This window comes from Balearica regulorum, chromosome 5, assembly GCF_011004875.1.
Source record: "Balearica regulorum gibbericeps isolate bBalReg1 chromosome 5, bBalReg1.pri, whole genome shotgun sequence".
Lineage (NCBI taxonomy): Eukaryota > Metazoa > Chordata > Aves > Gruiformes > Gruidae > Balearica > Balearica regulorum.
In genome coordinates this window covers 9,249,989-9,261,567 of record NC_046188.1, presented here as the reverse complement: position 1 = coordinate 9,261,567, position 11,579 = coordinate 9,249,989, and the positions used below count along the sequence as shown (strand labels likewise).

At 52.4% G+C, this 11,579-nt stretch overlaps 2 protein-coding genes across 2 annotated transcripts; both read left to right on the top strand.

The window, feature by feature from the left end:
- The first annotated feature begins 689 nt into the window (after window positions 1–689).
- LOC142601868 (inositol 1,4,5-trisphosphate receptor-interacting protein-like 1) lies at window positions 690–1,694 on the top strand. Its single transcript, XM_075753004.1, has one exon. The coding sequence runs from the start codon at window positions 690–692 to the stop codon at window positions 1,692–1,694; it is 1,005 nt and encodes a 334-aa protein (XP_075609119.1).
- Window positions 1,695–4,280: 2,586 nt separating this feature from the next.
- On the top strand, window positions 4,281–5,285 carry LOC142601867 (inositol 1,4,5-trisphosphate receptor-interacting protein-like 1). The gene has a single exon (XM_075753003.1). It carries the CDS (start codon window positions 4,281–4,283, stop codon window positions 5,283–5,285), a length of 1,005 nt encoding a protein of 334 aa, XP_075609118.1.
- The last annotated feature ends 6,294 nt before the right edge of the window (window positions 5,286–11,579 follow it).

The window sequence follows — 11,579 nt, the reverse complement described above, 5'->3', positions numbered from 1 at the left end:
AAACCCTGCTCCTGTCCTGGCTCCTGTCTATGAGCCACAGCTCATGTCATGACCCTGGTCCGTGTGGGCTCTCCACAGTAGAAGATAAGGAGAGAAAGAAGAAAAGGCAGGGTTGGGGCACATGAGAGAAGAGGAAGGGAAGCAAAGCAAAGGTAAAGAAAGATGGACAGGAACAGGAGAAAAAAGAGCCAGGAGAACAGAAGAAGGGAGAAGAAAATAAAAAAACAGAAAAGGGAGAAGAAAAGGAAATAGAGAAGAAAGGAAGGGGAGAGCAAGGCCAGGCCAAGCCAGGCGAGGCAAGGGCGTGCCAGTGATGCGCCCTGCAGCCTGTGACATCAGAAAGGACAAGTCACAATGGGGGCGTTTATCAGGGGCACCAGGAGGCAGCGCTGGGCCAGTACGGCCTGGGCTAGCAGTGAGTGCACACGTGGTGGGGAGGTTGGGCTGGACGAGAGCTGGGGCAGAAACGCGGGCCCCAGGGAGGGGAGTCTGACCCTGCGGCAAGGGTCCGGTGCTCAGGGGAGTGCCATGGGCAGGGCACGGTGCAGCCAGTGCTGGTGCTGCCAGCAGTCCTTGCTGCCTCCCAGCACCCACACCCCCTCCGCTGCTTGCTCCCATGTCCCTGCGGCTCCAGCCCCTGCTCCTATGCCCACAACACTGAGCCCCCTTCTCTCCCTCTCCTGCAGGCCATGGGTCTGGCGATACTGTTCGCCTGGAGCGCGCTGAGCATTATCCGGATGACGCTGGAAGTCAGAGATGAGCCGGACACAACTATGCACAGGATGAGGCATCCCCTGGCTCAGCTGCTTGAAGAGGTAGAGCAGAGCCCCCAGGAGCCAAGCGGGGTGGCCAAGGGAGCCAGGGGAGAGCCGCTCTTCGCTGTCTTGCACCAGTGGCAGTTCTGGGCCTTTGCTGGAGGCCTGGTGGTCCTCTTTTGGCTGTGCTGGTGGCTCTGGAAGAGGAGCCATGAACCAGGAAGCAGCAGCAAGCATGGCAGCTCCAGAAGCCTTGAGGAGGAGGAGGAAGAAGAGGGGGAAGACCCATTACATATGGACAGGTTTCTGGACAAGCACACATTGTGGCCACTGCCAAACAGGCAGAGAACATGCACGGTGGTGGAAGAGCTGGTGAACGACCTTCTCTCTGTCTGCCGCATCTTCTCTGGCAATGACTTCATGCCACGGCTGCAGCCAGCTGTTGGGGTGGGCCGCTTCCTAGAAGGCTGGAATGTCGCTGAAGACTTTTTCTATCGCCTACTTGTGCCCCTGAAGCCACCCCCTGGGCACTCCTTCCACCTCGACCTGGGCACCGAACAGGAGATGCTGGTGAGGAACTCCTGCCTGCGTGTGGAACTGGAGTGCACGTGCACAAGGCAGCGGCGGCTGGGCGACATGCTGTGCTTCCTCCACCACCCTGAGGACAAGCTGATGAGCTGTCAGGAAGCCAGCCTCCTACAAACCCTCTGCACTGGCTCGTACCTCGACGTGCAGAAAACTGCCCTTTGGCTCCAGGAGCTGATGACAGCAGCCGCCGCCGTTGTTGTGCCTTCGTCGGCTACAGGCAAGCTAACGGTGCTGCCCTCCACACGCTTCTGCAAGCTCAAGCTGACCAATGCCTTCAAGATATCCCTCTCCATTGAGCTGATCTTGGCGGTGCAGCAAGGCAACTCAAACACATTCGTCACCATGGAGTAGACAGAGGTCAAGGATTACCAGCAGTGCGCAGTGGCCAGAGAGAGACCTGAAGAGAGCGAGCCTGGTGGCTGAAGAGGCTGCTTGCTGCAAGGAGGCTTGTGACAAGGACTGCGTTACCACCTGGACAGCGACTGCCCGCCCTCTTCACGAGACTCCATTCCCTCTGGGACCTTTACCCTGTGCAAAGATGCTAATAAATCTTTCTGGTTTTAAAAGCTGCCTGTAAATACGCTGAGAGAAGAACGAATGGGGGCTGCATGCACCAGCCATTAACTGTGTTGGGATGTGACCATAGCAGGGTGGAAAGAAGGTGCAGAGCTTGCACCAGGCTGTAGAGAGGCAGGAGGCAGGTGACGAACCTCGGCTGATGTGGTGGGTTAACCTTGGCTGGCTGCCAGGTGCCCACCAAGCCGCTCTCTCATTCCCCCTCCTCAGCAGGACAGGGGAGAAAATGAGATGAAAAAGCTCATGGGTCGACTGTCATGGTTTAGGCCCAGCCGGCAGCTGAGCGCCACGTGGCCGCTCACTCACTCCTTCCCCAGCATGATGGGGAGGAGAAGTGAACAAAAGGCTCGGGTCGAGATAAAGACAGGGAGAGCTAATTATCATCACGAGCAAAACAAACTGAACTTAGAAAGAGGGATTCATCTAATTTATTACTAAACAGAATAGAGCAATGAAAAAAAAACAAGTAACATCAAGCCTTAAAACACCTCCCCCACCCCTCCCCCCTTCCCGGGCTCAACTTCACTCCCTGCTTCAACCTCCTCCCCCCCTCAGTGGCGGGGGGGGGGGGGGGGGGAATGGGGGGAGGGGGATGGGGGTTGAGGTCAGTGCAGCGCACGTTGTTTCTGCCGCTTCGTTGTCCTCGGGGGGAGAACTCCTCTCATCCTTCCCCTGCTCCAAAATGGAGTCTCTCCCACGGGCTACAGTCCTTCCCGAACTGCTCCGGCATGGTCTCTTCCATGGGGTGCAGACCTTTAGGAGAAAACTGTTGCAGCGTGGGTCTCCCACGGGGTCACAAGTCCTGCCACCAAAACCTGCCCTGGCGTGGGCTCCCCTCTCCACGGGTCTACCGGTCCGGCCAGGGACTTGCTTCAGCCCGGGCTTCCCACAGGCCACAGCCTCCCTCGGGTACCTCCACCTGCTCCAGCGTAGGGTCCTCCGCGGGCTGCAGGTGGAATCTCTACACCCCCTCATCCTTCCTCCACGGGCTGCAGGGGAACAGCCTGCTTCCCCATGGTTTTCACCACGGGCTGCAGGGGGATCTCTGCTCCAGTGTCTGGAGCGCCTCCTCCTCCCCCCTCCTCCTGCACTGACCTTGATGTTACATCTCCGCACTTCCCCCTCCAGATGTAAAAAAACTTCCCCCCTTCTTAAATATGTTATCACAGAGGCGCTGATTGGCTTGGCCTTGGCCAGGGGCGGGCCCATCTTGGGGCTGGCTGGCATTGGCTCTACCATACACTGTGGAAGCTTCTAGAACCTCCTCACAGGAGCCACCCCTATAGCCCATGCCCCCACCCACTACCAAAACCTTGCCACACAAACCCAACACATCGATATAAGGACAGGGAGTTTGCTTACCAATTACCGTCACAGGCAAAACAGACGACATGGAGAAAGTTAATTTCATGTCTCGCCATTCAGAAATAGAGTAGGATGGTGAGTAGCAACATCAAAACTAAAACCACCTTCCCCCCACCCCTTCTTCCCAGGCACAACCTCACTCCTTCACTCCCAACTCCTTTACTTCCTGCCCCTGAGGAGCACAGGGGACGGGCAATGGCGGTTGCAGTTGGTCCATAATATCCATCCTTCCCATGGGTACTTCCCACGCGCTGCAGTTCTTCGAGAACAGCTCCAGCATGGCTCTCCCATGGGCCACAGCTCTGGCCACAAACCCTGCTCCTGTCCTGGCTCCTGTCTATGAGCCACAGCTCATGTCATGACCCTGGTCCGTGTGGGCTCTCCACAGTAGAAGATAAGGAGAGAAAGAAGAAAAGGCAGGGTTGGGGCACATGAGAGAAGAGGAAGGGAAGCAAAGCAAAGGTAAAGAAAGATGGACAGGAACAGGAGAAAAAAGAGCCAGGAGAACAGAAGGGAGAAGAAAATAAGAAAACAGAAAAGGGAGAAGAAAAGGAAATAGAGAAGAAAGGAAGGGGAGAGCAAGGCCAGGCCAAGCCAGGCGAGGCAAGGGCGTGCCAGTGATGCGCCCTGCAGCCTGTGACATCAGAAAGGACAAGTCACAATGGGGGCGTTTATCAGGGGCACCAGGAGGCAGCGCTGGGCCAGTACGGCCTGGGCTAGCAGTGAGTGCACACGTGGTGGGGAGGTTGGGCTGGACGAGAGCTGGGGCAGAAACGCGGGCCCCAGGGAGGGGAGTCTGACCCTGCGGCAAGGGTCCGGTGCTCAGGGGAGTGCCATGGGCAGGGCACGGTGCAGCCAGTGCTGGTGCTGCCAGCAGTCCTTGCTGCCTCCCAGCACCCACACCCCCTCCGCTGCTTGCTCCCATGTCCCTGCGGCTCCAGCCCCTGCTCCTATGCCCACAACACTGAGCCCCCTTCTCTCCCTCTCCTGCAGGCCATGGGTCTGGCGATACTGTTCGCCTGGAGCGCGCTGAGCATTATCCGGATGACGCTGGAAGTCAGAGATGAGCCGGACACAACTATGCACAGGATGAGGCATCCCCTGGCTCAGCTGCTTGAAGAGGTAGAGCAGAGCCCCCAGGAGCCAAGCGGGGTGGCCAAGGGAGCCAGGGGAGAGCCGCTCTTCGCTGTCTTGCACCAGTGGCAGTTCTGGGCCTTTGCTGGAGGCCTGGTGGTCCTCTTTTGGCTGTGCTGGTGGCTCTGGAAGAGCAGCCATGAACCAGGAAGCAGCAGCAAGCATGGCAGCTCCAGAAGCCTTGAGGAGGAGGAGGAAGAAGAGGGGGAAGACCCATTACATATGGACAGGTTTCTGGACAAGCACACATTGTGGCCACTGCCAAACAGGCAGAGAACATGCACGGTGGTGGAAGAGCTGGTGAACGACCTTCTCTCTGTCTGCCGCATCTTCTCTGGCAATGACTTCATGCCACGGCTGCAGCCAGCTGTTGGGGTGGGCCGCTTCCTAGAAGGCTGGAATGTCGCTGAAGACTTTTTCTATCGCCTACTTGTGCCCCTGAAGCCACCCCCTGGGCACTCCTTCCACCTCGACCTGGGCACCGAACAGGAGATGCTGGTGAGGAACTCCTGCCTGCGTGTGGAACTGGAGTGCACGTGCACAAGGCAGCGGCGGCTGGGCGACATGCTGTGCTTCCTCCACCACCCTGAGGACAAGCTGATGAGCTGTCAGGAAGCCAGCCTCCTACAAACCCTCTGCACTGGCTCGTACCTCGACGTGCAGAAAACTGCCCTTTGGCTCCAGGAGCTGATGACAGCAGCCGCCGCCGTTGTTGTGCCTTCGTCGGCTACAGGCAAGCTAACGGTGCTGCCCTCCACACGCTTCTGCAAGCTCAAGCTGACCAATGCCTTCAAGATATCCCTCTCCATTGAGCTGATCTTGGCGGTGCAGCAAGGCAACTCAAACACATTCGTCACCATGGAGTAGACAGAGGTCAAGGATTACCAGCAGTGCGCAGTGGCCAGAGAGAGACCTGAAGAGAGCGAGCCTGGTGGCTGAAGAGGCTGCTTGCTGCAAGGAGGCTTGTGACAAGGACTGCGTTACCACCTGGACAGCGACTGCCCGCCCTCTTCACGAGACTCCATTCCCTCTGGGACCTTTACCCTGTGCAAAGATGCTAATAAATCTTTCTGGTTTTAAAAGCTGCCTGTAAATACGCTGAGAGAAGAACGAATGGGGGCTGCATGCACCAGCCATTAACTGTGTTGGGATGTGACCATAGCAGGGTGGAAAGAAGGTGCAGAGCTTGCACCAGGCTGTAGAGAGGCAGGAGGCAGGTGACGAACCTCGGCTGATGTGGTGGGTTAACCTTGGCTGGCTGCCAGGTGCCCACCAAGCCGCTCTCTCATTCCCCCTCCTCAGCAGGACAGGGGAGAAAATGAGAGGCCAAGTGTTACCAGCAGTGCGTGGTCGCTGAATCGAGAGAACCAGCCAAAGAGAATGAGCAATGTGGCTGAACAGGCTGTTTCAGGAGATAGAACAGGACAACCAAGAGCAGCAACCTCATTGTCCAGACAGTCTTCTCAGCGTAGCTGCCGTTGATAACTGCAGTGTCTGCAAAGATGACCTTTGCCCTGCTTTCCTGTCACACAGTCATGTCCGAGGTTGCGATTTCACAGGGGCCTGAAAAGCTGCAGAAAAGCAGATTCAGTGGGCTCTGGTTTCACTGATTCCGTAACTAAGGCTCCCCTGCCTGTCTGTCCTCCTGCGTTGGGCAATGAAAATAACTCACCACCCTCCGCAACTCTGCACCTTTCTTGTTGGTCTCTGGTGTGTCAGCCTTAGGCAGGAAAGGAGATTTCCCTGAACAGCACTCCCTTCTTTGTGTGCAGATCTGGATACAGAATCCCTCACTACATAGTGGCAGCTGGAGCCCAACTCCCTTGGATCGCAGGGGTTCACAGCTTTCCAGGATGCAGAGCTGGTGTCCCCTGGAGCAGTATTAGCCAGCAGAGGGGCCCTTGAAGACCTGGCCGTGAGACTGAGGCCACCCGAAGCAATGATGGGTTTGCCCACCTTGTTTTAGCTGCAGCGCTTCTGCAGGTGGAAAGCTGTGTGGGAGAGGCTGGCACTGGCACATCTGGGGAGGCGGCAGTGCTACTCCACGGGATACAATGTGAGAGCCCTAGCAGGCCTGATGTCATGTAGACCAACCTGTGATCAAAAAACTCAAAATTCTGCTGCTGACACCTGTCACAGAGCCAGGTATTGATCTGCTGGGTCTTCCTGTTTCTTCCAACATCATTCCCTGCAACTGAAAGGATAGAGGGAAAAACTACTTGCGCTCCTTATCCCTTAACCAGTCATCCCAAGGCTGTAAATTCTTTTTTGATCACCATTGGACTTCTTATTGCAACTTCATTGCTGACTACATGAAAAAGCAATAATGGATAATAATCTGAGGGCTGCACCACAGTAGGAAGTTTTCTTGTCACATCTTTAACATGGGCCCCAGGGACGCAGCAGTCTTCCCTAAGAAGAGCATCTGTCAGCATACTGTGCCTTCTGTTCCCCTCAGAAGAGTCTCCTATGACAATAACCTCTTTTTTCGTAATGGAAGTGGTTTTGAGGCAGGGCCTACTTAATATTGGCAACATCTCTAACCGAGATGAACCATCGTGCTCATTGTTTGCTTCTACTTGCAGAGCCTCGTACCTACTGCACAAGGGTGCTCCCTGGGTGGGGCGGGGCGCTTGGCCGCGGTTGCTCCTGGCCCCATCCAGGTCTCTTCAGCTGCGGCCGCCTGGCAGGTCTGTCCGCTCCCCTGAGGTTTCCTCGGATCAGGAGACCCCCCACACCTCCCCCAGCGCACCGATTTAGAGCGCTCGACTGCCGATCGCGCCGCCACCGTAGCTGTTCGCCTCAGGGACTGAGCGTTAGTTTCGGTTGCCCTGCCTTTAAATCTCGCGACGTTGCTCCTGGCCCCGCCCAGATCTCCCCAACCGCTGTCGCGCGAGCCGCGAGCTAGTGGCGGGTGTCTCCGCTCCCCTGAGGTTTCCGCGGTTGAGGAGACGCCTCCCCACACACACACCGTGCACCGCGACCTGCTCCGCTGCCGATCGCGCCGGCATCGCAGCTGCTCTCACCCAGAAAGAGACGTGTTGTCCACCTCCCCTCCCCACCGTATATTGTTGACATAGTGGGATTTCTCATCAACAAGTGAAGATCAGCAGGTATTGCTGCTGGGGAAACTGGGAAAGGGAGATGGAGTAAAGAACCTAATTCGTTTTTAGAGGAGCTTAACAAAATGGATAATGAAGCAGATTATGTGATGTGATCACATTCCAGACAATCAAATGCCATAAACCAGGACAGTTTTCCAACGTGAGCTGGAGGCCATCACCTCTAGGACTTAGTTGCAGTGAGAAATGCATCATTCACATCATGCCCTCCCTGAGGGGACTGCAAGTGAGACAGTGTCACCATTAAACTACTAATCCTGTCCCAACTTCTTGTTCTGCCCTGTAAAGGCCCCCTCACCATCTGGCTCTGCCCAGATTTGGTTTTTGCAGCCCTGCCTCGGGCACGTGCTATCACTGTGTTGGCAGAGCCAGCGGGGCTGGGTGGCACAGCTAAATGGCTGCCATGGGTGAATAACTGAGTGACTGCCCATCAAAACTAAAGCCTGACCTAACTAGTCCACCATTGAAAATATTTTTTGTTTGGGGAGGGGACCAAATTTGAGCATTTATTGTTTTTATTATCTGCCTCATGTCTCCATTACAGACACAATACTTTAAATGTTCCTGTGATTTTCCCATGCTTCTGGCTGGAGACCAACCTGAAGACATTTAAATATTTTCGTGGGAACCTGTAGAAATGTTGTTTAAGCTGTGCTACTGCCAGGCAATGCCAAGGAAGGATGCTACCTTGTGACAGATGAGAAAAATCAGGCTTCCTCATTTCTACAAGCTTAAAAAGGACTATAGACCTGTGTGTAGAAGATATGTATATCCCAGCGAAGCAAGACAAAGCTACCCTTAAGCAACGGCACAAAAGTTCAGTGAGATAATCACATTAGCATTACTGAGCTCGCCATGCATGTGAAGCACAATACAGCTCCTATTTCCTATTTGTCTGTATTATGGATCTAAAATATTCATATTTTATTGTCCTGTGTTGACAGCAAACTGCTAGAACAGAAGAATGGCTGGCTTTCTGTCTGGAATTTCATGTCTTATTCAGTGCAATATCTTGAATGGCAAGCAGAATTAATCGTGTTCTCAACTTCATTATCCAAGGTTATTCACACCAGCAGTCCTTAAACAGAGCTGGGGATGGGAGTCTGGTGTCCTTTCCATTGGCTTGAAGATAGATAGATATATATTCCACCTGCTCAAAAAATCCTAAGGGAACTGAGCACCCAACTCTTCTGCAATTTCAGTAGGATTTTAAGATTTAACCTGTTTAATGGCTCTCTGAAGAGACTAGATTCAAGCCACGACGAGCCTCTGGCTAAAGCCTGCTCTGATCTGACACTGCCCTTCAGCCTTATGCCAGTGCTGCTGCCACCTACCAAAACAGAGATGCAGTCCCCACCCAGCGCTACTGGAAAGTAGGCAGTGGGGAATATCAGCTTGGGACAAAACGTCAGACATATCTGAAACACTGTTCATGCTTTAACAACCTTTGGTATTTCCCTGCATGTTTGTAAAGGACAGCCAGCCAAAGACTAGAAATGCACTATGTTCTTTATGCAACATCCCTGTCTGAGGGCCTGATGGAAAACCCAGGGGAACTTCTGTACTGCCTTCCTGGGTTTTGACTCAGGGAGCAGGAGTTTCCCCTGCCATCGCTCCCCCAAGCAGGAGCCGCTGTGGCCTCCCTGTCAGCGCCAAAGGGAAGAAGCTGGGTGTGCTCTCTGTGGAAAGGATTTCCCTGACATCATGCACGCCAGTCCCTGAGCACAGGTGGCCACAAGCAGCGTGTCGGCCACCTCCTTTGCAGGGAATTACAGAGAGCAGCTTTGCCTCAAGAGCTCAGCATGGCGAAGGGCCCAGAGCAACCCGCCATGCTCCCTGTCACACCTGCCAAAAGGAAGCTGTAATGAAAACAAGCAACTTTCAATAAAGCCTGTGCGTTCACTTGGAAATAATGAAAACAAGCACAAAGCAGCTGAGGATCCCTTCCCAGGCTGCGTGTTACTGCTCCCTATGGTCACATTGTCACCAGTCTCCCCTAGAATGGGATCCATTTGACCACAACTATCTGCTGCAAAGTGTCATTGGCCCCACAGAGAACGGAGTGCAAAGGGACCCACTAAAATAAATGACTCAAAAAAAAAAAAAGGGGGAAATATTTTACAATTGTTTTCCAGTTGCTAAAATTGCTGTTGGAAGCTGTTTTTCCTCCAGGACCTTGCAGAGCACCTGCTCAATTCTAGTAAGGAGGAAATCGCCTGTTCCTGGTGGCCTTCATGAAGCATCAGCCAGTCTCCATCCCCTCTGTCTCCTCCACAAAGCAGGAGTGGCATGGGCTCTTCTGCCCATGTTTTCCATGTGAGTTCCTGCCCCACTGACTCCCCTGGGAACAGGCTGCAGACTCATTGTACAACTTCAGTATGAATTCATGCAGTCATGACTGTTGGCAAATGTCTTCAAACCAAAGTCTTCACTGTTCTTCCTTTACCTCTTCTTAGTTTGCAAGAAGTCATGCTAGAAGAGAAGGTGAGAAAAAAAGATTATTTCTGTGAAGCTGAGTTACCTAATGGTTTTATGGATCATGTTGCTCAGAAGGAAATACTCCTAAAGAGCAGTACGCTGCATCCCTGAAGGTTTTAACCTCTTTTCAGATAAAGCTGATCACCATTGCATGGGGATTGTGACAGCCCTGGGAGGGTGGACTACTCTAATAGCATGTTTTAATGAAAACATAAAATCATTAATTTAGAGTGCATTTCACAAACCCAGCTCCCATATTACAATCCAGCAAATCAGGTCTTTTTCTCTGCCTTGTGTTGGTTGCTGTTTCCACATGCTTCTCAAAAAAGCTTGTTGGATCCCCACACGACTTGGTTGACATATTATGCGTTTAAATTAGTGCTTAAAAGGATTACTTAAAGTTTATTGCTCTTATCTTTGTCGTTCACTGGGTGTGCCTGTCCCTTCCTCCTTTTTGTCTGCTGAATGAAGCTGTCTGAAACACAGATTTACCACTGCAGGGCATTTGCAAGAGCAGCAGCAGCAGAAGAGAAGCAAGTTTTTTCTAATTTCTCCGTGCACTTCATCATCTTCCATCAATGCAAACCTACCAAATTTGAAGTTTATAAATACATCCAATAACAGTTTCTTCCTACAGCACAAACCCAAACTATTAAGGCAAACTAGTGATTATTCTTCCACACTAACATCAACATAAAGCAGATTAGAAGAATTAAATGCACAAGAGTGCAGTTCTTTTATGATTATGCACTCTTAATCTTCAGAAGATGGTTAATTACATTTTAAGCAGCATAAGAGCCCTAACATATTTGTATGTTAATAAAAATTCTCACCAGGGGTTTAAATCTAACATGTATTCACAGGTATAACTAATGGCATTTTTCAGTAATGCTATGAAAAAATATGCCTGTAAGTTAGTAGCTTCACACAGGAAACTGCTGGGAGTTTTTAATTTACTCTCTAACTATTCTCCTAATCATTCTCTTATCATGCTGGGATGGCTAAATGCATACAGATTATAATGATGGTGTGCACCCACCATAGCACTGTCAGCAATGACATTTGTCAGTGTTTGAAGTCAGGCTGCTGCAATCAGAGCTCTGCAGCTGAGGGAAGGAGGGAGACGAATGGGGACGACACTGCAGCCCTGCAGTTTCACAAGAATTTGTGTTTGCTGGTTTAAGGCTTATTCCGGTTCAAAAAGGGATTAGTCTCTACCCAGCACAGGCCCAAACATCTCTGTGATTCAGAGCTTTTAGGACTACGTGTTAACTATGTCGTGCTCAGAGATGTTGAAGGTCGAAAGAGACTTCTTTCCTACAAATCCTCATAAGTGAAGACAGAGCTTGTCTTTTATCTCTGCTTCTAACCTCCGGGAAGCCAGAGCACTGGGATTCGAAGTGGAATCTGCATTCTTTATCCAGAGGTGCTCCTTGAAAATTTCAGCTCCGGAGAGTCCAGGATTTTGGCTAGGGCAAGACCTAGACTGGTTCAGGGTCAAAACCCTCTTTGCTTCTAACCCAAGGAAGTTCCAGCAAAGTGGAAGGCATGAGCCTTGAGT

What these genes read in the sequence shown, in the direction of transcription:
- LOC142601868 (XM_075753004.1), top strand. Translation starts at nt 690, where the DNA reads ATGGGTCTGGCGATACTGTTCGCCTGGAGCGCGCTGAGCATTATCCGG.
- LOC142601867 (XM_075753003.1), top strand. Translation starts at nt 4,281, where the DNA reads ATGGGTCTGGCGATACTGTTCGCCTGGAGCGCGCTGAGCATTATCCGG.